Source organism: Dermacentor albipictus, chromosome 9 (assembly GCF_038994185.2).
Source record: "Dermacentor albipictus isolate Rhodes 1998 colony chromosome 9, USDA_Dalb.pri_finalv2, whole genome shotgun sequence".
Classification (NCBI taxonomy): Eukaryota; Metazoa; Arthropoda; class Arachnida; order Ixodida; family Ixodidae; genus Dermacentor; species Dermacentor albipictus.
In genome coordinates, this window is record NC_091829.1 from 47,505,981 (window position 1) to 47,528,286 (window position 22,306).

At 43.0% G+C, this 22,306-nt stretch overlaps 1 protein-coding gene across 1 annotated transcript in view; it reads right to left on the reverse strand.

Annotated features, from left to right (window-relative positions):
• Window positions 1-22,306, reverse strand: part of Rich (Guanine nucleotide exchange factor subunit Rich) — a 64,493-nt gene that overhangs the window by 32,083 nt on the left and 10,104 nt on the right. Inside the window, exons 6-17 of the mRNA XM_065449445.2 lie at window positions 18,507-18,640; window positions 17,402-17,493; window positions 15,904-16,156; window positions 12,415-12,534; window positions 12,110-12,244; window positions 11,086-11,124; window positions 9,823-9,933; window positions 8,177-8,266; window positions 3,927-4,080; window positions 3,176-3,441; window positions 2,512-2,598; window positions 659-761 (exon numbers count right to left, since the gene is read on the reverse strand). Coding sequence (XP_065305517.2) covers window positions 659-761; window positions 2,512-2,598; window positions 3,176-3,441; window positions 3,927-4,080; window positions 8,177-8,266; window positions 9,823-9,933; window positions 11,086-11,124; window positions 12,110-12,244; window positions 12,415-12,534; window positions 15,904-16,156; window positions 17,402-17,493; window positions 18,507-18,640 — 1,584 coding nt within the window. The remainder of the gene's footprint in view (window positions 1-658; window positions 762-2,511; window positions 2,599-3,175; window positions 3,442-3,926; window positions 4,081-8,176; window positions 8,267-9,822; window positions 9,934-11,085; window positions 11,125-12,109; window positions 12,245-12,414; window positions 12,535-15,903; window positions 16,157-17,401; window positions 17,494-18,506; window positions 18,641-22,306) is intronic.

A 22,306-nucleotide genomic window follows, 5' to 3' on the forward strand; every position in this document is an offset into this window, starting at 1 on the left:
TCTGTGTCCATCTATTGTCTCGGCATTCCCTTGCGGCAGCAGTGAAATTGTGTTATACTGAAACTGCATACAAACACACTTCATTATAGCGAGAACTTCGTTATATTGAAGTTCATGATATCAACATTTAACTGTATCTGGTAATTGTTATAAGCATATATTCATTACTTGCTAATACTGATGTTAAAAATACTGGATTCATTTTCATTGTACCCGTGTTCGTTATGTCAAAGTTTAACTGTAGTATAGGGACATTGATTACAGCAAAGACATGGCATCAAGCTATAGCCTGTAGATCTTTTTGTGTATGTGTGAAGAAGCCCACATAATGTATCACATCGACCACTTTTTTCATGTAATATTGAAGAGATGCCGCAGTCACACGGCCTTAATTACTAGTTAGGCATTCCCTTTAAGAGTGGACCATTCTGTACATAGACAGCCCCTAAATAAAACGCCCTTCTGTAGTAAGATATAAACAAAATCAAAAGACTGAAAGGAAACAGAGCTTGATAAAATGCAAGGTGCTGTGGCGGCACCTTGCTAGGGAATTTCAAATTGTCCCCATTGTTTTGTTTCCTTGTTTAATTTGGTCTTACAGTGAAGTCCTTTGCTGTCAAACCTACATCAAAGGCACTATCTGCATTCTCCTGCTTACCGAGGGGATAGATATGGACGGCGATAGGCAACATGATACGCTTGGCCATGAAGGCATGCTTAGCGCCAGCGGTGTCACCTGGCAGGAACAGTGGCAGCCATACCTGTTTAGGAAGATGGGAAAGGAAGTCAGCTTGGTTCGACGACCTGAAAAATTAGAGTTGTACAATGTTGCACAGCATTGTACCAACATCAACAATACATAGTAGAACCCGCTGATATGTTCCTAGTTCATACGTTTTCACATGTATAATGTCGCTAAACCCCGGTCCCAGCAATACTCTCATAGACACCTATGTATTAGAATCCCCTTTGATAGGTTGTGATTTCCGCAACATTCCAGCGTTATACATTGCAACATTGGTGTATAACTACAAGAAAATATCAATTGTACCGTCTACAACTGAAAAAATCTAAAAGAAAAACGTCAACCGCACTAGACACCCTGGCTGCGCACTTCCGACTACGACCAACGTGTGCTTTTGACGCATCACAGCTTTGGCAGTGAGGTCTAGACATAAATTTTGAACACCTTACACCGTGCTGTTCGACATTCGGATTCAGCCTGCATGACTGCGTGCCAATTTGGCCACAGAATCGAGCAAAAATAGCGATGTGTTGGTTTTGATATGTTGCTGGCATGGTCATCAGTCATATAGCCGGCGCCTCCTTGAAACCAAAACTACCGAAGCCTCCCTGGTCTAGTAAACACCGAACATGCAAAAACTGCAGGGCAAGCCATGCCAAGCTGCTTTGTGTTAAAAGGCTGCATTGGCTGCATTTGCTGTTTCTCGTGAGAGTTCCGCGTGCGCAGCATTTGCTCATTTGCCTGTTAAATAGCAACACGGTCCTGGCAACTTCTTCAAGAAGTTTCAAGTGACACCAACTACAACCACAATATGTGCACCAACGAGTGTGACGATTAAGTGAGGGAAGCACGGGACAACGACAGTTGAGAAGAAACCAGTGATCGTTAGGATATCACAGCTCAGTCGACTTCTGTTATGTTGCCAAGGGATGCAAATTCAGTGCATGCATTGACTGTACTTTCATCTGTTTGTAGCGACAGCACAATAATGGTCATCAATGTCCAAAAGCTATCCTGGCACTGTGATAAGATAAGTGTGCATGACACTGTGCCATGACTGCCATCACTTTTCGTTTTAATGTTCAACTGCACAATCACGCTAATTTGAGAGCATGTTTGCGTAATATGTTTCCCGGGCATTAAATTTCTCTCTTGCGGTCCCATGGAAAAAGTATTAGAGGAGTTCTACTGTAATTAAATCCCAAACATTGTGCAGGGTTCTACTTTTCATGGGTCTGAAAGAAAAACGAACTACAAACACAGTGCAACATTACACCATGTATGCAGTGAACTCACATAAACTGAACTGTTTAAGACTGTACAGCCACTATTTCTCTCTGAATTCGAAACAGGAACTGAAGAAAATATGCAACATGAGAGATACTCAATGAGTATGAGAAACTAAACAGATCTCATGTAATAAATTCTTAAATACCAGTTGGGTGTCCTATTTTATATTATAAAGTCTTGTAATGTGATCACGATCAGCTTTACACAGAAACAAAAGGCACAAGTGCTTGTACAGGTGCTGGCGAGCTGAGGATTCAGTCTGTTCATAGTGCATCCCATGGCCTCTTAATGCACATAAACAGCACAACATAGCAGAAAAGTTGTTTTATAATTACACTGTTTGCCCCTATTTGAAGAAAGTGAGAGTACAGCAAGGTTTCCTTGTAGCTTAAATGGTTCTCTTAAGCTTCTTATCTTGGAAGAAGTTCTATCAAGAGCAGAGAATACACTTGCCTAAAGCATGGCACTGGTCATACCTGCATGCCATGGACGCCACACGCAATCCACAGTGCTTGAGTCAGGTGTGGCATTCGAGATTCAGGGCAGCTCTCAGCCACCCAGACCTGGAAAAGCCCAGTGTTGAAAACATAAGCCTAGCCTGATCAAATTTTTTGTACCATGAACAGAATCATAAAGAGTGAAAAGACTCATTAAAAGAAAATGGTCAACAAAAGCAAAAGTTGCGAGAGCTAATAGAAGCACAGAAGAATTTGAGGCCTTCTTCTCTGTGGAGAGATGTATAAGATAAAAAGTGAAGACAATACAAATATTGGCAACTCGCAACCTCTGCATGTAACCTTCTGTGCTCCATCAAGACAGCCACCTAGCTGTCAGGTAAAGAAGTCCACTCATATCGGGCAAGATTCACAAAGGTCGCATGCTCCAGTTTCGCACAGTGCTGGTCAGTTAAGCCACAGCTGATTTTAAATGTGTTTCTAAGTACTGAACTTGGCAAATATTCATTCATTCATGCATGCATGTATTGTAGTGCACCCTCCTGTGTTGACAAAAAGGTGTAACAGGTGCAGCAATTGGAAACTAAAGAGATATCAGATTTTCCGTGTCACAACTACATGTCTGGTCTCCCTAGAGCAGCACCAAATTTACACCAAATTTACATCATGAATGCCTACACCTCACCCTCTCGACGCAAAAGGCAAGCACCGTGGGGGCGCTCCACTGGCGCAGTAGTTGTGGTGCTGCCCCTCGGGGTGGAGCTAGTGGGGGCGGGGCCGAGGCAGGGTCCTGCTGCAGCAGCACCAGCCGCCCAGCCACATTGAGCAGCACGGCTAGCTTGGATGAGGGGCCTCCATGCGCCCCACCCAGCTGCACTAGGGTGGCAGACACCACACACAGTGGGTGTGGCACCAGGGCAGACAGGTCAAGCTCTTGCAAGCGCTCCAGGCCTGCACCATGTGCATAGACAAGAAGGAGGAGGCAATAAAGGGGTATGCCAAGATAACAAAGCAGTGGCGGATGCCATTGTACGAACCAGATGGCTTAATTGGCAAGGAACTCTCTTATTAGGCTAATTGGTATGGCTGCAACATTTACGCACACATGATGCAACCATCATTTTATTTGAGGCTCATTTGAGGCCTCAAAAATAAAAACAAGCACATTACAGCAACGAAAGTGCAACCTGCTTTCATGTAAAGCAACTAAAGATGTGCACCTGCACTTTCAATAAAACATTCCTTGTAAACCTGGGCTTAGATCTTTCATCAATACCCTTCAGCATGGCACAACCTAAATAAAGTAAGGGTTGTGACCAATGAGACCCTGCTGCTACAACAGCTCTGTGCTAGAAGTTCTGTCTCATCGAGTCTTTTTCCGGTGCTGTTTTACGTCATTCAATACATAAGCAAACAGGTTTGTTCAGTTTGCTCACCACTGTGGCTGATGCGATGGAGTGCGAGGCGGCTGTTGGAGGCAAACACGAGCAGACGGTCTTCGGAGAGTGCAAGCTGCAGCACCTGAGCGTCTACCCGTAGAACTCGCACAAAGGTGTCGTCCAGTTTCGAGGATCGCGGGTACAGGCGCACCTGCGTGCACCAAAGGGTAGACACTGATAATGCTGTTCACAAAGGTGGCGACAGAGTAATACTGCTAACCAAATTAACCCACATGCACATGACTTGTGCAGGGCACCAGCATGGTAAAACAAACATTGGCCACCAGGTCTCAGAGAGCAATGTGGTTTTCACTTACCTGTGGCACTGCCCATTCACGCTCGCTGCCCACTCGTGAATCACATTCCCTGCCCACCAACAGCAGATATGATTGCCCTAGCTGTTATGTCACAACCAATGAAAGGGGCTATTCCACCTAGTGTTGACAGGCCTGGACGCCCCAGCCATGTCAGCACGGTTTGGTTAAGTCCGATGGTAACTACACTTCATTGTTAAACCGAATAGGAAGTGAAAAAAGAGCAATAGATCCTGGGCAAATTGTAGCCAATGTAGAAATGTAGACCGTAAACATTACATAAATCTGTGCCTCTCAATATCCACATAGACAGAATCAATGGAGAGACATCAAAGAATAGTGGCATTTCCTAGCCAACCCCAGGAAAGAAACAGAGAGCAAGAGAATAAGCAAGAGAATAAGGGACTCTGAACCACCTTTCTTTGAAGCCTCAAAGACACCTAGGAACAAGTACGTTGTCTCCCAAGAATATTTCACCGAAATGATTCTTCAGATAGACCTGGTACTAGGAGCACAGTATTTACCTTTCCCATTCGCCCCCAACATTCTCCGTTATGAAGGAGTGGAGCGATGCTGGTGCATTACCTACGCTGTTACGTTACTTGGCTTCAATTATGTGTTTCTTCTAAATCAGTGGAAATTGATGGGCGCTGTTGGCAACACTTACTTCTAGTTGCTGTTAGTGTAGTAACATTGGTCTCATCCCTTTGCTGTGCTTCAGAATATTACAGTGCAGCTGCTTTTTCTCATACCAAGTAGCATGAGTAGCCTATGGCTTATCTCTATGAAGTCACATGACTTATCTCTATGGAAGTCACACTTCAGAGGCTCAAATTTAACGCTGTCTTTAGGTTCGCTCATGCGAGTATGTTGGCAGCACACACATCAGCTGGGTGATGGATGCTGCACCGCTGCCTAAAAGGAATTCCTAACATAAAGAGCTTCGACCATGATGGTAATGCACCTCGAAAGTGTTCAACTCGGGAAGCAAACAACCTGTTCCCGTCAGATGTGGGTGCTTGGGCTGGCTCACATTGTCATGCCACATCACCACCCCCAGAGACCAATCAGAGCGTGTGGTTTATGTCTTGATGGCAAGAGGGCTCGTCGTAGCATGCAGCGGTGTCTATGCTATGCAGCAGGCGCAGCTACGCACAACTGCACTGCGCAATGTTTGCTATGTGTGCAACAAGGCTGGAGTGCGTGCTTGCACTCGTGTGCTCCCACTTGTTGACCATGCTACATGGCACTGAATGCCTTTTTCCTGCAGGGATATACAGTCAAATCTCGCTGATTTGAACATGCTTAATTCGAACTTCCGGTCTATTCAAACCGGTACTGTGGTCTCGTCAAAGTTATGTGTATTCCAATGGGCGAAAACACTCGGTAACTTGAACGCGTAAGCATTTGCAACGATTCATTCGAACATTATGCGTTCTGACAATGCTCTCAGCGGTGCGCCAAATCACACGGTGGCGGCGCGTCTGACCAGCATTGATTTGGTTGGCTTGGTTCGTCTCATTTACGCTTGATTTACGTTTGTTTTTTTACAATGATGTGTCTAAACCAAAACATCCCGATGGAAAGGTTGTTGGAGACAGTGCGCCATATCCGATTCTGTACAAAACAGATCGTGAACACAAGGATGCGAAGGCGACACCCAGTACCTCATCCTCCTTATCTTTTGAACACGGTGATGCTGCAATGCTAGTTGTGCACAATGCTAGTTGTGCTAGTTGTGCGAAATTAGCAAGACTCCATGGGTACAACCCTGATAAGCAGTGTGACTAAAGTTTTCATTCCAACGTGGGCAGATGCGGCCAAGCATGAGCAGATAATAATCAGCTTCTTCCGGAAGTACGTAATAATCTGAAATGCAGATTTTTGCTTACTTTTGCCTGTTTAGTCAACTGTGTCAATCAATACACATAGTAACAGCAGAAAAAATCACACTGATCCAAGCACCCTTCCTAATTGATGCCCACTATCAGCCAATAGCAGCCATCTGTGGGAATCTGCTAAATGATGAAATATGGCTTCAAAGCAGGCGAGGAGAAGGCCCCTGTTTGAAAAGAGGGTGTTTGAGAAAAAAGTATTTTCATGGCACGTTTGTGAACTCTACGTGTTGCATCTGTCTGCAGAATTTGGCAGGGATGTTCGCATAAGGTGTATGCTATCTGCAGACTTTGTTTTTTCATCAAGCCTGAGGGCTACATCAGGACCCCTTTAAATGATGGCTGTAGACCTTGGGAATGTGGGCAAGGGAACAGGAAGATGAGGCTCGTGCTTTAACAAGTGAGAGCTGCTGAGAGGGCGCAAGTAAGAAACCTAACTCTTCAAATGGCTGTCACCTGTGATGAAAGACCTACGACAAAAAAGCGTGTGATAGTTGAAGCACCATATACATTGACCTTTACTACATACAGTAAAATCCTGAGAGATGCCAAACCCCCGAAAGATAACGCACCCTTGTTTTTCGCTACATTTACTAGCTTTATAAAATAACATGTGCTAGTTCCTGTAGGTACCCTGAAAGTTAGCTCACCTCATATTTTCACTCGGTTTTCTCTCAATTTTAAGTGGGCTAAGTCTTGTGATCTTACGGTACACAAATGTACCAGCCGTAAGTCAAAAAAGCTACGACAGCAATAATGTCAATTTCTGCTTAACACCTTACATGTTCTAACTGTTGAAAGGGCGCATGCTGTAATAAATTTTACATTGAAAACATAAATACAAGTGTGACCCAACTACAGTTGAACCTCACAATAATGAAATCAATGGGGAAAGCAAAAAAATTCGCTTTCACAGAAATTTTGTTAAGAAATGAGACAGCATCAACAAGGAATGCATCGCAGAACGAAACTTTAATGTAAAAATTCCATTAGCCTACTTAAGCCTTGCTCAAGGCTATAGAACCACAATGCCGACAGGACAAAGTGTGCTCCATGTGTCGGTCAGCAATGGTGGCACTGCCACGGAGTGGTATACTCAGTCGATCGCTTTCAGAGATACAATTACTTTCGCAAGATTTCGTGTAACTCGTCACTGGACGTGAAACAACAGTATTCTACGCATTCAGCAACGTTCCTCCAGTGCATGCTGTTGCCCATAGAAACCAATGCGTCTGGTCCCGCATGCGAACGTGGTCATAACTCATATCCCCAAAAGTGATCGACCGAGAATACGGCTGCTTCAGGTAAATCTACGTTCACTAACACCAAATCTGTACATGATGCCTGTTGCAGTAGTACCGCAATCAGCATTCTTGAAGCAAGAGGCACTTATTCTTACATGATCACTCAATCATGGCTGGATGCTTGGAAGCCCATGCTACGGCTGCCACCTCAAGCGCCATAAATAAGTCCACGTCGGTGGGATGCGGATTTCTTTGTTTGAGCTGCACTTTCCTCTCTGGGCTGCAGATTATGCACTGTGCTAGGTACACAAGAGCCGTCGTCACACGTCAGTAGAGTCATGCAGCCATGCCATTTGAAATGGGCAATCACCAACCAAGACGGCGGCCATGATATGTTTTGGCACACACAATTACGTGTGGAGCGTGGTTTTTTTTGTAGTCAAGAATGGCAACACCCATGCAAGCGTAATGTGATAGTATTTTACACAATTTAATTGCAAAGCAAAAGTGTTTGAACACTTTTTGGAGTCTATAAGTAGGTAATATGCGGGGCAATGTTGCAGCCAATTTTGTTGATGTGGGATTTAGGTTCAATGGCATTTCTTTGACAAGAGGTAGAAATGCATTGAACCCTATGCACGTTTACCAGGAATACGAAAATATTTTGTTGTTGCAAGAATATTGTTGTTGTGGGTTTCGAGTGTAATCTAGTTTATGTTCAATAATGCTGAAGGTACATCCACCAGCAGTGTTAAATGAGTAATGGCACAGGATGCCACGAGGATGAAACGCACCTCATCAGAGCCGTTGCGGAGGTTGATGCAGCCAAGCACGACGAGCGACTCCCACCAGAGAATGCCACCAGTCACCACAAAGTCTTGCTCCTAAATGAGACGTCAAAAATGACACCACATGTTAGACGGACACCAAAGGCAGCGATTGAGTGTAGATAGAAATTGCACTCATGAAAAGTCACTTGGTGCCTGTTCTCCTCTAAGAGAGGAGTTAGTTGCGGAGAAAATTGCTATCAAAGCATGTCCCTTCAATTTTAATAGCCCACAAATAAGAAAAGGAACAAGCTATTTCCAATTGCTTTTGCTTCAACTCCACGGAGTATGCAAAAAGCAGCCTTAAAAAGTAACGCTTTAAAACCATGGTGCGTGCTGGGAGAACTAGGCCTGTTGAATAGAATCGCACTGTACAGTACAAAATGCTGTTTTCAGAGCTGCTCTAGCATATTTATAAGGTTGCATGCAAACATTCACGGTACTAATGGAGGCATTGAGTCAGTTTCAAAAGTAGTCTGCTTATCGTAATCATCATCATCAGCAGCAGCAGCCTGGCTATGCCCATTGCAGGGCAAAGGCCTCTCACATACTTCTCCAACTACCCCGGTCATGTGCTAATTGTGGCCATGTCCCTGCAATCTGCTTATACATATACCAATCGAAGCAAAAAATAAGTAAAAGACCTGCCAGAAAGTTTTAGACGCTTGATTGAGCTTCGCTTGTGATCTCCCTTATACATATCAATGGGATTTGGTTAACTACAAACTATGGTTACCACTACCTAAACAGAGCCTGGTGATCATGACATGCTTGTACCTTTCATGGTAGTACCTCCAACTAAACTTTTTTTTAAAGAGATCATGCTTTAATGTGGAATAACATACTGCACAAGGACAGATGCATTTGTATAACTGCACTGCTGCTTGGCTGACACCAGCTATAGATTCCATCCTGCTGCCACATTACTGTAAGACAGGGTACTACACAGTTTCTTTTTTTTTAGTTCAACAGTTCTTTTTCCCCAAAAAGTTGCATAGAGCATAAGCACAATTTGGCCTGTTCAGGATTACCTGAAGAGGTGAATGTTACTTGTACGACAAGTATCAAAGTTTAGTAATTACCAACTTTCTTTTATTCACTTTAGGACACATGTTGCAACTGCTAAATCGAAGCCGAGCAGTAGTGAAGTCACGTCTACACAGTAGAAATCCTAAGACGAGCACCATCTTTATATGCTCGTCCTCAAATCCAGTTAACCTGCTACAACAGTGCATTTCTAAAGACTATTTTGGGGGCAGATATCTCAAAAGTAATACACAGTAGTGTATGCTATCTGTGGACTGTGTTTTTGAACCAAGCTTGAGCGGTGGTTCAGAACCCCTTTAAGCCAACATGACTTTAACACAGTGTTGGCTTAGTTTTCAGTTTTGCGATTTCAACATGTATTGTAAAGAGAATAATTAAAAAGTTAATTGGCTCATTTTAGCCAAATTATCACTGAAAACTTTCGTGCTGCTAATGTCTGCCTAGCCACATAGTCTAACTGTGAAAGTAGCCGGAACCGAGATACATATAACAGGTTTTTTTTGCAAGTGTTCCACATAAGAAAGAACACCCAGCACACATATCTCGGTATTGGCAGGAATGCTTACCTGGGTTTCATTGCCGAAGAACTTCCATTTGTTGTGTGCTAGTGAGCAATGGGCAAAACCTCCTCGGCCAGCGACTGCGACGTGGTGGCAGCCAGCATCTATTGCAGAATACTGTGAGGTACGCAGGAAAAAAAAAAGAAGAAGAACAAGAAGAAGAAGAAGAAGGTAAGTTTCCTGGGTATCCAAAAGGACTTCTCGGGCATGTTGGTACTTAGATTTCCTAAATATAGTTGATTGTGGCATGAAATACATCTTGTGAAAAGGGACAGAAAGTTTGGCGCATCACTCTTTTCTTTTTTCTGTCCCATTTCATGAAATGTATTTCGTGCCACAATTAAGTATGCTCAGGAAATTCCTGAGCATCCTACCAGAGAAATTCTAAACTCATAGCTCTTTATGCACCTCCTTGTGGTCAGCCTTACAGGAGAATTTAAAAAATGATGCAATATCAAAACACTAATAACAGTTCTTTTCCTTTGCTGGAATATTAATCATGTATCAACTGCGAATGCGCATATAATAGCCACCCTCCCATAACAAATGACTCTGCAATCATGAATGGAAATCTAATCTCATTAGGACTGCACGACCAACACCACCGTGGCTATCTAGAAGCCATTGGATGCCATGTCATAATCATCCTCACATTCATGTTGTTAATGCAGTTGGCCAGTGAAGGTGGATGGTACGACATTGGGTCAAGCAAAGACTTGGAGCATGTCACCAAGAAAAAGTTATCAAAACTCACTACAATGAGTCTCTGGTTTCCTAAGGTGCCACATATAATCCCTGTTTAGTATTGAACTCTTAGCTAGACTTGGAGCATGTCACCAAGAAAAAGTTATCAAAACTCACTACAATGAGTCTCTGGTTTCCTAAGGTGCCACATATAATCCCTGTTTAGTATTGAACTCTTAGCTAGTCCAAAGTAGACAGTGTCAAATTCTAATGTCATGAAAAGCTAGCACAGCAACTTCAATCAGTATTTTGTCTTGCGGCTTTTCAGGCTTATCAGAATTCCATTGACAGTAAGGCTGATGTTTCTAGTGTTCCGTAAGTCTAACCACCAATCCATCTAAAAATTTCACTTGAGCGTCCCTCTAGGTCAAAGGTCAAAAAGTCAAGGTAGGACGTTGCGTCACATCACATAACAGGGGAAAAGAAATGGTGCGAGGATTTAATGCCACAAAAGAAAAGCATGGTAGCTAAAACTCAGGTGAGAGCATTATTTCTGTTCCGCCACAGCTGCAGGTACCAACTCACCCGGATCGGCCAGTTGGCTGCCAGGTACGTGTGTGGAACCTGCAGACCAAAAGAAAAAAGATTAATTAATTAACTGCCCTTGTGACTGAGCCTTTCATTTGTACTCTGAATAGCAATGCATGAAACATCATTTATGGATATGCAACAGCACAGGTGTTAAAGCGTCAGATTGTCTTGTGCCTTTCTAATGTAAATCTGTTGTGACACATAAGGAAATCAGCACATGTGATGCAGAAAGTAGAAAGTGGGGTGCTCATTAACATGAAACATGAAAGTACACAAAAGCAAGTGTTGTATGGTTCTTGAAGGAGTGTTTGAGAAAAGCTCAGAACCAGAAAGCATTGGACATTTAGTTCACGAGGCCTCATCTACAATTGAATGCAGCAGCACAAGGTGATCTGCCTCCTGTCCAGGGACCTGGTGTTTGTAATGGCCTGGCCTAATGTGCTGGTCCTAATCGCTGTCTAGACATTTCCGACACAGGCCATTTAGCCGCTCTATACTCTTCTTGCAGCAATGCCTTAATTCACTCAAAAGCACAATGCAGCTAGATATAATAAACAATACATCTTGATGCTCCCGATACTGGTGACACATGCTGGATCTATGCCAGTCTATGCCACTCACATGTGTGATATGGCGGAATATGGTCATACAGCGACGTCAACGATGCCATTGTCAGCACGACAATAACTAGTGCTATCTAGTGGCAGCTTGCGGGAATTAACAAACATACAGGCATGGCCTCTGAGACAGCGGTGGTGCCAGTGCAATCTCAGAGGCCATGTATGCAGGAATATGCGAGACGGTTAGCATAACTTTTTTTCAAAATTTTAGCGCTCCAAAGTGGGGGTGCAGTCCTTACACAAGGGCAAGCCTTACATGAGTACATACAGTAACTTACAAGCTTTTAAGCTAAATAATTAGCTAATGGGTATACCTGAGACAAATGTTCATTCAGTAAACTGTTCAAGGATCGTGAAGAAAAAGCTGTATATAGTTATTCTCAATTTTAGTGCCTCACCAGCTCCACTGTCCAGTGTTTGTTTCCTCGGCACCCATCCTGAGGCCATGGTGTGTCACGATCGGCCAAGTCGGATTCCGAACTGACCAACACTCGATCGGAGCCTTGCAGTAGAACTTGCCGAGCACCACCACACTGCATCCGTGGTGGCAAAGTATAGGTTGCCGATTTAAAAAGCACGGCAAAATGTGAAAAGGTCAGTCATTTGCGTGCCGAAAAGCAGCAGAAATAAATGCAGAGGCAGGCATAACTTGACAAACGGGGCGAGCCAAAATCGTGACAATGGGCTCTGCACTTTTACTCACAGTTCCAGGGTTGACAGTGGAGGCACTCTTGACAAAGTTCATTAGCATGACGCTGCGCTGCTCGGGGTGGTCACTTGGGGAAGCCACCATCCATAGCTGGTATCCTTCAACGCCCCATTCCTGCAACATGTACAGTGATGGAAAGTGCAGCATGGGTCACAGTGACGAAAGTGGAGTTTCAATTGCTAACACTGTTACGCATGATGAGCGCATGTCTTGAAAAGTAGGGACTTTAACCAATTTTCAATGAAAAAGGAATAGCTTGACTTTTTCTTCCCGAGGACCTAGCAACTTTATTATGTCAGCCATTAGAGAGTACAACATGCACTGAAGAAACTGCTTTTATGACTTCACTACAGCTTGGCCGCAGTTTCATAATTGCAACAGTTCAAAGAGAGTGCTCAGCCCGTAAGAGCAACATGTGCCCTAAAGTGAATAATAAGAAAGTTATTTAGTGAATCTAATTAGACATTTGGACATTGCAGTTTATTATGCAGATAATTTCAGCTTCTTTTAGAAGTGCACCTGAAAAAGCATACCAGCACTCTCTACCATTGTCGATGTTTAAAAAAAATCTGCTTGCAAAAAAATACGTGGTGCAACTTACACATTTCATTTATGCAATTAAGGACTGAAATTTTTGTTCAATGGAGTTTAGTACCGCTCCTTTAAGTCAAGGTATATAGCAGGCAACTTGACGCTGTGCCATACACTGATTTCCTGTTTGGCTGATTCAGCAATATGTGCACTGTTTTCATCTTTATTCAGATATACAGCCAAATCTCAATATAATGAACAGATATAACAAATTATTGATATAACAAAGTAAGCTGAAGTGTTTCTTGCCAATATCTGCATGTAAAAAGCTTATAATGAATACAGTTACCAATTGATTATAGTCAACGGCCTATTTTTTTTTACATGCATGATAATGCGTCCAAAATTTCAGATGCCGAAACCCTTCACCGTCCAGTTTTCCAGACTTTTTGCCGTGAGCGCATGTCTGAAACAGCATTAATCGAAGCCACCACTGCTGCTACTTTTATAATCTCACAACCTCAAACCAGCACTCTCGGACACCAATCCACTGGCAACCGTAGCCACCACCGCAGCAACGCTAGGCCTAGCTGCTTCGACGTTCACTACCACGCCTCCTGATGTTCGGTGCCGTGTTTTTCATTGAAAGATTTCGCTGCTGTCATCAATAGTGCCGACTCCACTTTGGTTATTCTCCTCGATGGCTTCTAAGCGAGTAAAGCCGGCAAGGACCAAGCGTTGCACACGTCGAGTTTCCAAAAGTCAGCTTCGCCGCAATACCGAAGTGTTACACAATGAAGAATATTCTATGTATTGTGGTGAAGCATACCAAGAGTGAAAAGGAGCCACTGTCACGGGACATGGTATGTAGTCTTAAATGCCATTACCTGTCATCTGCCATCTGCCAACACCTGCCAACTCCTGTCATATTACGAGCACTGATACACCTAATAAGTGTACTGGCAGGCCTTCAGAGCTATTTCGAATGTATGTGTGGTGATTTGAGCTTTTGGGACATGCTCGATTATTCAGAAAGCTTTGCGGCACTGTCACTTGCCCTAGAGGCATAACATATAAGTACAACGGAAATTTCAGACACATTGCAGTGTTTTGTCTAATAATTCAGCGCTTGCGTTCATTGCCATGTGTTATTTTGGCCACCAAGTTGAGCAGAAAAAGAGATGTTTCTGTTTTGATACATCGCCACCTGTCGTGGTGGCTAAGGCTGTAGCATTGCACTGCTAAGCACAAGGTCGCGGGATCAAATCCTGACCACAGCAGCCACATTTCAAAGGGGCAAAATGCAAAAACACTCAATGCATGTCAAAGAACCCCAGGTGGTCAAAATTAATCTGAAGTCCACCTTCACTATAGCACGCCTCATAATCAGATTGTGGTCTTGGCTCATAAACCCCCAGAATTTATTTTTCTTCTATACACTGCCAGTGCCACGTCAAAACTGAAAGTAAAAAAAGCCTAGTCAATCCAGTAGTTGGTGACCTTGCCTTAACTATGGGACAAGCCAAGCCCAGCCGTTAAGTTGCATTTTCCAGAATTGGGGTTTGCTGTCTCCATTCTGTGCATTCTAGCTATACATGTGAAATAGTAACATGGTCCCAGGCAACCTCTTTGACTACTCTTTGAAATTTTTGTCACTCAGAATCATGAGGGAGCTTCAAATGGCGCCAACTCAACCTTACCCACTGTGGTGGTGGCTTGTGCTAAGCACAAGGTTGAAGGTTCGATTGCTGGCTGCGGCAAACAAATTCGATGGGAATGAAATGCAAGAATGCTCGTGCACTTTGCTTTAGGCGCACTTAACTTTTTAGCTGGGGCATTGTTCACTTAAGAACGACCATACCTTGAAGAGTATCTTTTCGACATTTTGTTTTAAGCAAGAAAAATTATTTTTTTTATGAAGCATCTATATATGCATGCAACTAGGCTTTTTCTTCGTTTGTTTTATAAATACAACTACTCCGTCATTTTTAATGGTACATTTAACTATTTTGCATTTTGGACGCATTAACTAAATAAACGTGAGCCAGCGACACAGCCTACCATGACTGTCAAATGTTGCTGGGATAAAGAAATGCAAAGCTTGCCACTGTGAAAATGCATACATGCCAGAAATTCAAATCTTTTCCAGCCAATAGGAGCATTTCCTTTGTGCACACAGTAACAAATCGTAATGGCCGTTTTTCATCGTTTCGCATGTTTCTTTTGCTTTTAGCTTTGCGCAACAAAATACAGCACTGCTGCTACCTGAAGCTTCGATCACTCCTCTTTAAGATGGTATCAAGATGGTTGCGCTGCATCAAGGGTTAAGCCGCACGATCCCAGTGCGATGGCACCTCCTCAAGCCAGATTTTCCAGCCAATTTTTGTTGACAGCATACAAGAACAATGTGACTGTCTCAGCTTCTAGTTAAGATTTCTTTCTTATAACTGCCTTACATGATGAAAAAACACTTAGGAATCCCAGAAAAAAAAAAGAGCTATAGAAAATTCTGATCAAATTGACTATTCCAATAGCGAAGTCCTCCCTCAAAGGGGTGGGTAGAAAATCAAAGCAGCAGACACCCATTATGGCAAGGACCTTGTCTATATTGATGCTACCAATGGCAGTGCCACTCCATAACCATGCGATTATGGCATAAAACAACGCTAAAATACGTTCCACAAACATATAATTCGTTCAACTTTGTGGCAACAGGTAAAAACAACCAAAGTATCAAAAAGTAAAAGCGAACTAAGTAGAAAAAAACAAAAATTCAGAAAGCTTGCAACTTGGACCAGTAGTGCATGTCAACAAATTGGAATGCATCATGTAACCGCACAAACAACAAAGGACAAAGAAGGAAACACACAGGACAGGCGTGGAACTATCAGTTCAAAACCAGTAACTCCCATCATTTCACGATCACAATAGCCGAGTCATTGCCACACTGACCAGAGCATGGATGCAAGCAGGTGGCCCACCATCCCAGTTGAGGGAGCATGCAAGGAGGGAGCCAAAGACACTCCACAAGGAGAAGCCACCACGGGCCCAAGCCAAGACCAGCGCGCAGCCATCAGGGGTCCACTGCAGCTGTGACACAGCCCCAGCCCCCGACTCTGGGAAATCCTTAGGCGACAAGCAAAGCCGATGTGAGGCCACAAACTGGCCACTGGCTTCGTCCAGGTAGAACACGGCACCTTGACCACTGCACAGAGATGTTTGACCCTTAATTGTTGAAAGTATTTTGATGCTATGGAGAAAGCCTTAAGTGTCAATGTGGCTCAGTTAGCATCAGAGTTGTCTGTGTTTCTCAAGACAAAGAACACAGTTGCCAACCAATTTTTCATACATGGAGGGGGCAGAAAATGTTCAAATAATTGTTGTCAGTAAAAAAAAAAGGAAAACCTTAACAAAAAAGAATCCATTCTTTGTATTTTACAGGACTTTTTACCGTACTTACTTAAAAAATTTATTGGAAGGATTTTGCTCAGTATTGTGCTCCAGTGAAGTGACTTCTACTAGAAATGTGATGGTTAACGCTACCAGCGTGTCTAGCATTCATCCTTTGTGCAGTGCGGTGTGCATTGTGCATCGTCGCGATGCAGCGAACTGCAGATATCACATATACCAGCGCTGTGTCGGCAGCACAGCGCTGGCAGTTTATGCTGCAGTGTGCAAATTCAGCTCTGAGCTTTCTGCCATTTTGTGTGAGTGCATACGAACTTGAAAGGGAGTACCTCGATGCTGGTCTGGGCTATCTAAGGCTCTATCGGCGATGAAGGTTGCTGTACTCACTGAAAATATATATATATATATATATATATTTTTATGTTTGCCCTGAAAACACAATTTTTGTGGCACAGTTATGCATTTTATTAATGATTTACCATTAGACACAGCATACAAGCAGCAGCATACTTGTAACAGCAAGGACTAACAAGTAATGCATTGTTTCTATATGACAGTGACCATTCCAGTGATCTTCCTGTTGCTGATTTTGCCTGCTTCAAGAACTTGTCTGAATAAACTAGTTTGAAGCAACCATCTTTTTGGCAAATGGCATCATGGGATTCTTGACAGTACCATTAAATCATCTTTCTCGTACACACTTTTTCCAATATTGCATCATCCCATCAACCTTACTTGTAAAACTTGACGCAACGTGCGTAAAATCATAGTATAAGCCCAAATTCATATTTTTTTAGGAAAAATTTGGTAGAGATGGCAGGTACGAAGCAGAAAGATGGGCTAGTGCCTCCACTGCAACAAGCAAAGTTACCTAATCTTGCTCCAATACTCTGGCGCCATTCTTTTCAAGAGTCACCTTGGTCCATCATTTCACCTTAATGTATTCATTGTTGCAAGTCAGCTGCAACATTTCGAGAACAAATAAAAGCAGTAATGGCAGTCCAGCCCCAAAAAAGAAAGGAAACATGATCCAGAGACTCACTTGGCAAGTCCAATGGCGACCAGCCTGTAACGATGATTCACAGCAGTCACCGTAGCTTCAGTGACATCAGGTATCCAAACAGCATGCGCATCCTGTTAAAAATATACATTGGCCAGTTAAACAGAGATTGCCAAGGGTTTAGCCCTTCACAGTCAGGGTACATATAAACTTAGTTTTACAATATAGGCTAGTGGGGCAAGACCCTAGATGTCACAAGTTATTTCAGCAGTGCTTGCTCATAGGTAAATTCTATGCAGTGAATGAAATTGCAGTTGCACAAAAAGAAAGAAAGAAGTAAAAATCTACAATGGGCCCAAAATACATTGCAAGGAAGGTCTCAGCTTTAGTGCAATACCACACAGGAGCCTACATAATTTATTTGCTAGGAAAAGATAAAAGTCAAGTGCTGTCATAATTACATAACAAATCTAAATAACGAGCACTTAGAGCTAAGTCCACTTGGATATAGCAATGTGGCAGCCACTTCACCTGGCCACAAGTGGCTTTGTCTAAATATATATTTGAAAGTAATGAGCCATACATTACAAAGACCATCTTTAAAGCAGTCGCCTTACCCTCAAATTTAGCACTCTCAATGGCTATGAGGCTGCATACAAGGACTTATTGGCCAGTTGCTGTTCCTAAAGTCACATACTACTGGACGCCAGCAGTTAAAAGGATGTTCCACTTCTGCCGCCTTGGTCGTGAGCGCTGCTGGTTAAGACTCCCAGGGGGACCGCCACGGTAGCTCAATTTTTGGTAAAGCAGCGCAGCACAATGCGGAAAATGTGCATTTGGCTCCCACCTGTGGCAAGTTGTCTTTTTGTTAACTTTACTTTCCACTTAACTTGTTAGTTCTACACTCTAACGAAACATAATTAATTTCCCTTATGGCCTCTCTGGCAGATTCCTCATATGGTTGAGACTAAAAAAATTAAACCCCTCAAATCCCCTTAATCTTGTTGCTTAAGCAATATATTATCATTTACCTTGATACATTAATAAATGAAAAGTGAAAAAATCAAAAGGTGGAGCATGTCATTAGTTTTAAATAAATGCTTAGGTTTGACCCAGAATGATTCAAGGACAGCATGCCGGTGGTCACCTTGGACTCAAATTCAGGGCTGGAGCTCAGGACAACTGCAGCACGGCCATTCCGAAAAACAATAGCCAGTCCACCAAGCAGCGGCAGGTACTGCACATCTCGCACCTCCAAAGAGCCCCTGTGTGGGCTTGGCCCTGTACACCAAAGCAAAGTGTGTGACCGGGTTAGTTGGTAATCCATTGTAAAGAACCGCGCAACAGTGAACAGAGGTCTGACAGAAGAAACAGACACAAATGGTTGCGTCTGTTTTCTTGTCAGTCCTCTGTCCACTGGTGCACTGTTTTTTACAATGGATTACCTTGTAACCAAGTTAGGGGAGGAATGAAGTGAAAGGGGTGGGGTAGGGGGATTAACATATGCCTTCCAAAAACATGAAAACACAATGTCTTTAAATTATTAATTGCTACTACCTACGATTGTACTGTCAGCAATGCTTCAAATGTGAATAAAGCATGTGTTTTCAGGTACGTGCAGAGCTGTCCAACTATAAACACCAGCTACAAGGCTTCAGGACTGGCTATAATGTGCCTCAGCCACCGCTTTGTGAAGCAACAATTTCCCAGTGCGCTGTAGGGATGGCGACATCCAGTTCAAAGCTTCGTTATCTCAGCTTATGTGCATTTCATGCATAGTGTTGGCAGTACCAGCAGCTGCACCTTATGGTTGAAGTGCGTTTTTGTCTATTGTTGTTGTTAGTATGATGGCATCAATAGCAAGTGAAGGGCTTCAATATTAGAAAGTCAGATGCGGTAGGGTGCAAAGTTTGAGCCAAAGTTTCACTGGCTATTGGTGCCAGTGTATTAACAAGAATGAGAATTAAGAATAAAAGCAAGAACATGCTACAAGTGTAAAATACTGGTACAAGAACAGTAAACACAATGCACAGATGAGTGTCATTTGCCCACAGATGCACCTACATTACTAAGGTGCAAGGACTGCAGTGAGAATGGCATAAGAGTTTCTGTAGCAATAAGTGCAAGCATCTCCTCACAAAGCACAATACATAAGTTGGTGAGTCCAAATGCCGATGACTCATCACTAAGCTGTGCTACATGTGCCGACAGCAACGCACTCCACCGTTTGCATATGAATATGCCCTGATAGTGCTTTTAATTTTTAATGAAGTTATTGCACTGCAGTATTGTACCCACTCCTGCTATAGCCATAGATAGAGCTACAGTACATAAAGTAATATGTACTCCCGTCACACAGCAAATCTAATGTCATTTACATCTAACAACATTCACTGATAATGCCACTGGTTCGCTATCACATGATAAAATGTAATGACATTAGCTGAAAATAACATTTCCAAAAGAATAAGCTCGCTAAACTCATTTGCACTTATTTTGGAACCAAATGTGCATCTTCAACATCAGGAGCCTATAGGTTAGCTTTGCAAGCAGTACATGCTTTTTTGTTGTTCAACAAAAGATAACTATTGTCCTGTCGATTTTATTAACAAGTTATTACTTTAATGATGTTCAGGTGCATCTCAGGGCATAATTACAGAAAGCTACTCTCAATCCAGTGATTCGATGGCCGTCTTTGGCTTTGGCTGTGGCAGTCGTGTTTGTTTCACTGGACCATCAGGCCCGGCCACTTCGATTGCCTTGATGTGAATGGACGCGTTTTCCTATGACACGCGCCAACGATGTGGGTATTAGGAGCCCGCATGCACATTAGAACGACAATGACATGCAATTGCCATTCTCATTGCTCCTCAGCAGAGGTAGTGGACGCTCCCGTCGTGCTTTCCACCATGTTGCTTGCCTAATTTTTGGCTTGACTTGACTCAACTTGGTTGGCAGTGTCAACCAGTTGGCAGTGACACAGAAGCACAGTGTGAAAGGGAGGATCACGTACTCCAATGACATTTAGTATATTGGAAAATAATTACTGGACGAAAGTAGGTTTGATGCTATTTTTGCCTCTTTTTTTTTTACTATCATCACTGTCATCATATTAAGATGACATTAGTTTGGGCCTTGTGATAGCGTGTGGTCATAATGACATTAACCGCAACTAATGTCATTTGTTGGAAATGACACTAGATTTGCCGTGTGGCAGTGGTATAAGTGACTAACGTGGAGCTTCATAGATATTTGCTATCAGAATACATCACACAACTCTTCAGTAGAGATTCCAAATTACGACAGCATTTACACACCGGAAATGAGCATACAGTACTTCCATGTAACCTTCAAGACACCAGCTTGCTGGACTAAAAAAGACACTGTTCGGAAACAAACACCATTTCCCTTTTCTTAATTTACACAGCCTACACAGCGTAAGCTGTAGTGGGCACATTCCAATAGCTGTTTCAGTTGGCAATGTTGTCTGTTGCCACCAGTGTCCATCGCAGCTATCACCAGAAAAAAAAAAAGAAGGATACCGCTAGGATTGAACCTGGGCCCTCTGGGTGGGAGTTAGCTACTTTAACACTGCACCATGCCAGGGCTTGCTGGCTGCTGTAAAAACGTGCCCTATATGTGCGTCCTAGTGTATAAGGAGTCATGCAATGTGACATGTGCACCACATAGTGTCATATGTGCACACTTTACATTGCATTTATATATTATTGCACCAGGTGGCATGCGATGCAACAGTTGCATAGGTAGCTGTACAAGTAGTGGTAGTTTGTGTTTCCTATCAATTATGTGGCTCCTACCCACTGTAGGGGATTGGCCAAGAAATGGATGGATTGTTTCGAGGAAGAAAAAAAGAAAGGTTAAGGAGATGTATACAAAAATGATAGAATGAAAAAAGTCGCAGTTTCGTCCAAAAGACAAAGCATAGATTGCAACAGCAAATTAGTAGACAGCTACATGAAGTAAAGATAGTATGTAGTTTTATTGGCTGTATAAACTTGGAAACATTCACATACTAACAAAATTAATAAACATGGTGTCAGCACGCAAAGGCAAACATGAACACACAACTCTCGATGATTGCGAACACTCCCTGTCAAAATGCTGGCGTGAGGAAGTGCGGCAGCAACAGTGAGCGAAGTGACCTTAGTGCTGCCTATAAGCTTCAATGCAAATGTACCGGTGAGAACACAGCAAGCACAAAGGTATGAGCCATAGGCGCACCTACACCTAGCAGATCGCTTTCAAGGTAAGGCATGCGACCGTGCACAGGCACGCAATATGCAGCTGTTGCGAAAGTAAACAGCCACCCCCCCCCTCCCCGAGAGCATGCGTGCGACAAAAGATGGCATGCTGCCTCCCCGCTTTCCTCTCTTGCATGCGTCTTCACTCGCATATACTGTATGTGGCACACAGCAGTGGTGTTATAAATGGTGACAGTGTTTAGAAAAACAAAATAATAAAGCAAACATACGTCCAGACTATAGATACTACAAAATCAATGGATAAGGACACAGGAAGGTTGAGGAAAAATAAAGGCACAAAGGGATTATCCCTTTGAGGGTCGATTTTTTTCGCCATATGCGACTGCCCAGGGTCAATTTTTTTTTATTGCAGATTCCAATTCTTCTGAGGGACCTATTCCGAAAAAAAAAAAAAATTAGCGTAATTTTTCTAGGGTGACCATAAAGTGAGAAAAAAAGTATTTTGCATAGGTATATATATACTGTTTACTCATGAACCAAACTTGAGACAGATAATGATGTTGTCTATGGGTATAGGAAAAGAAGGGAACCACCAAAGGGAAGCCATCAGTATTCACAGCTGGTCTACCTCCCAAGTACTGACCTAGTCCAGCACTTGGGAGGCAGACCATCTGGGGAGACCAAAGGCTGAGAATACCAAATTCTGAGAACATTGTTTAGTAGG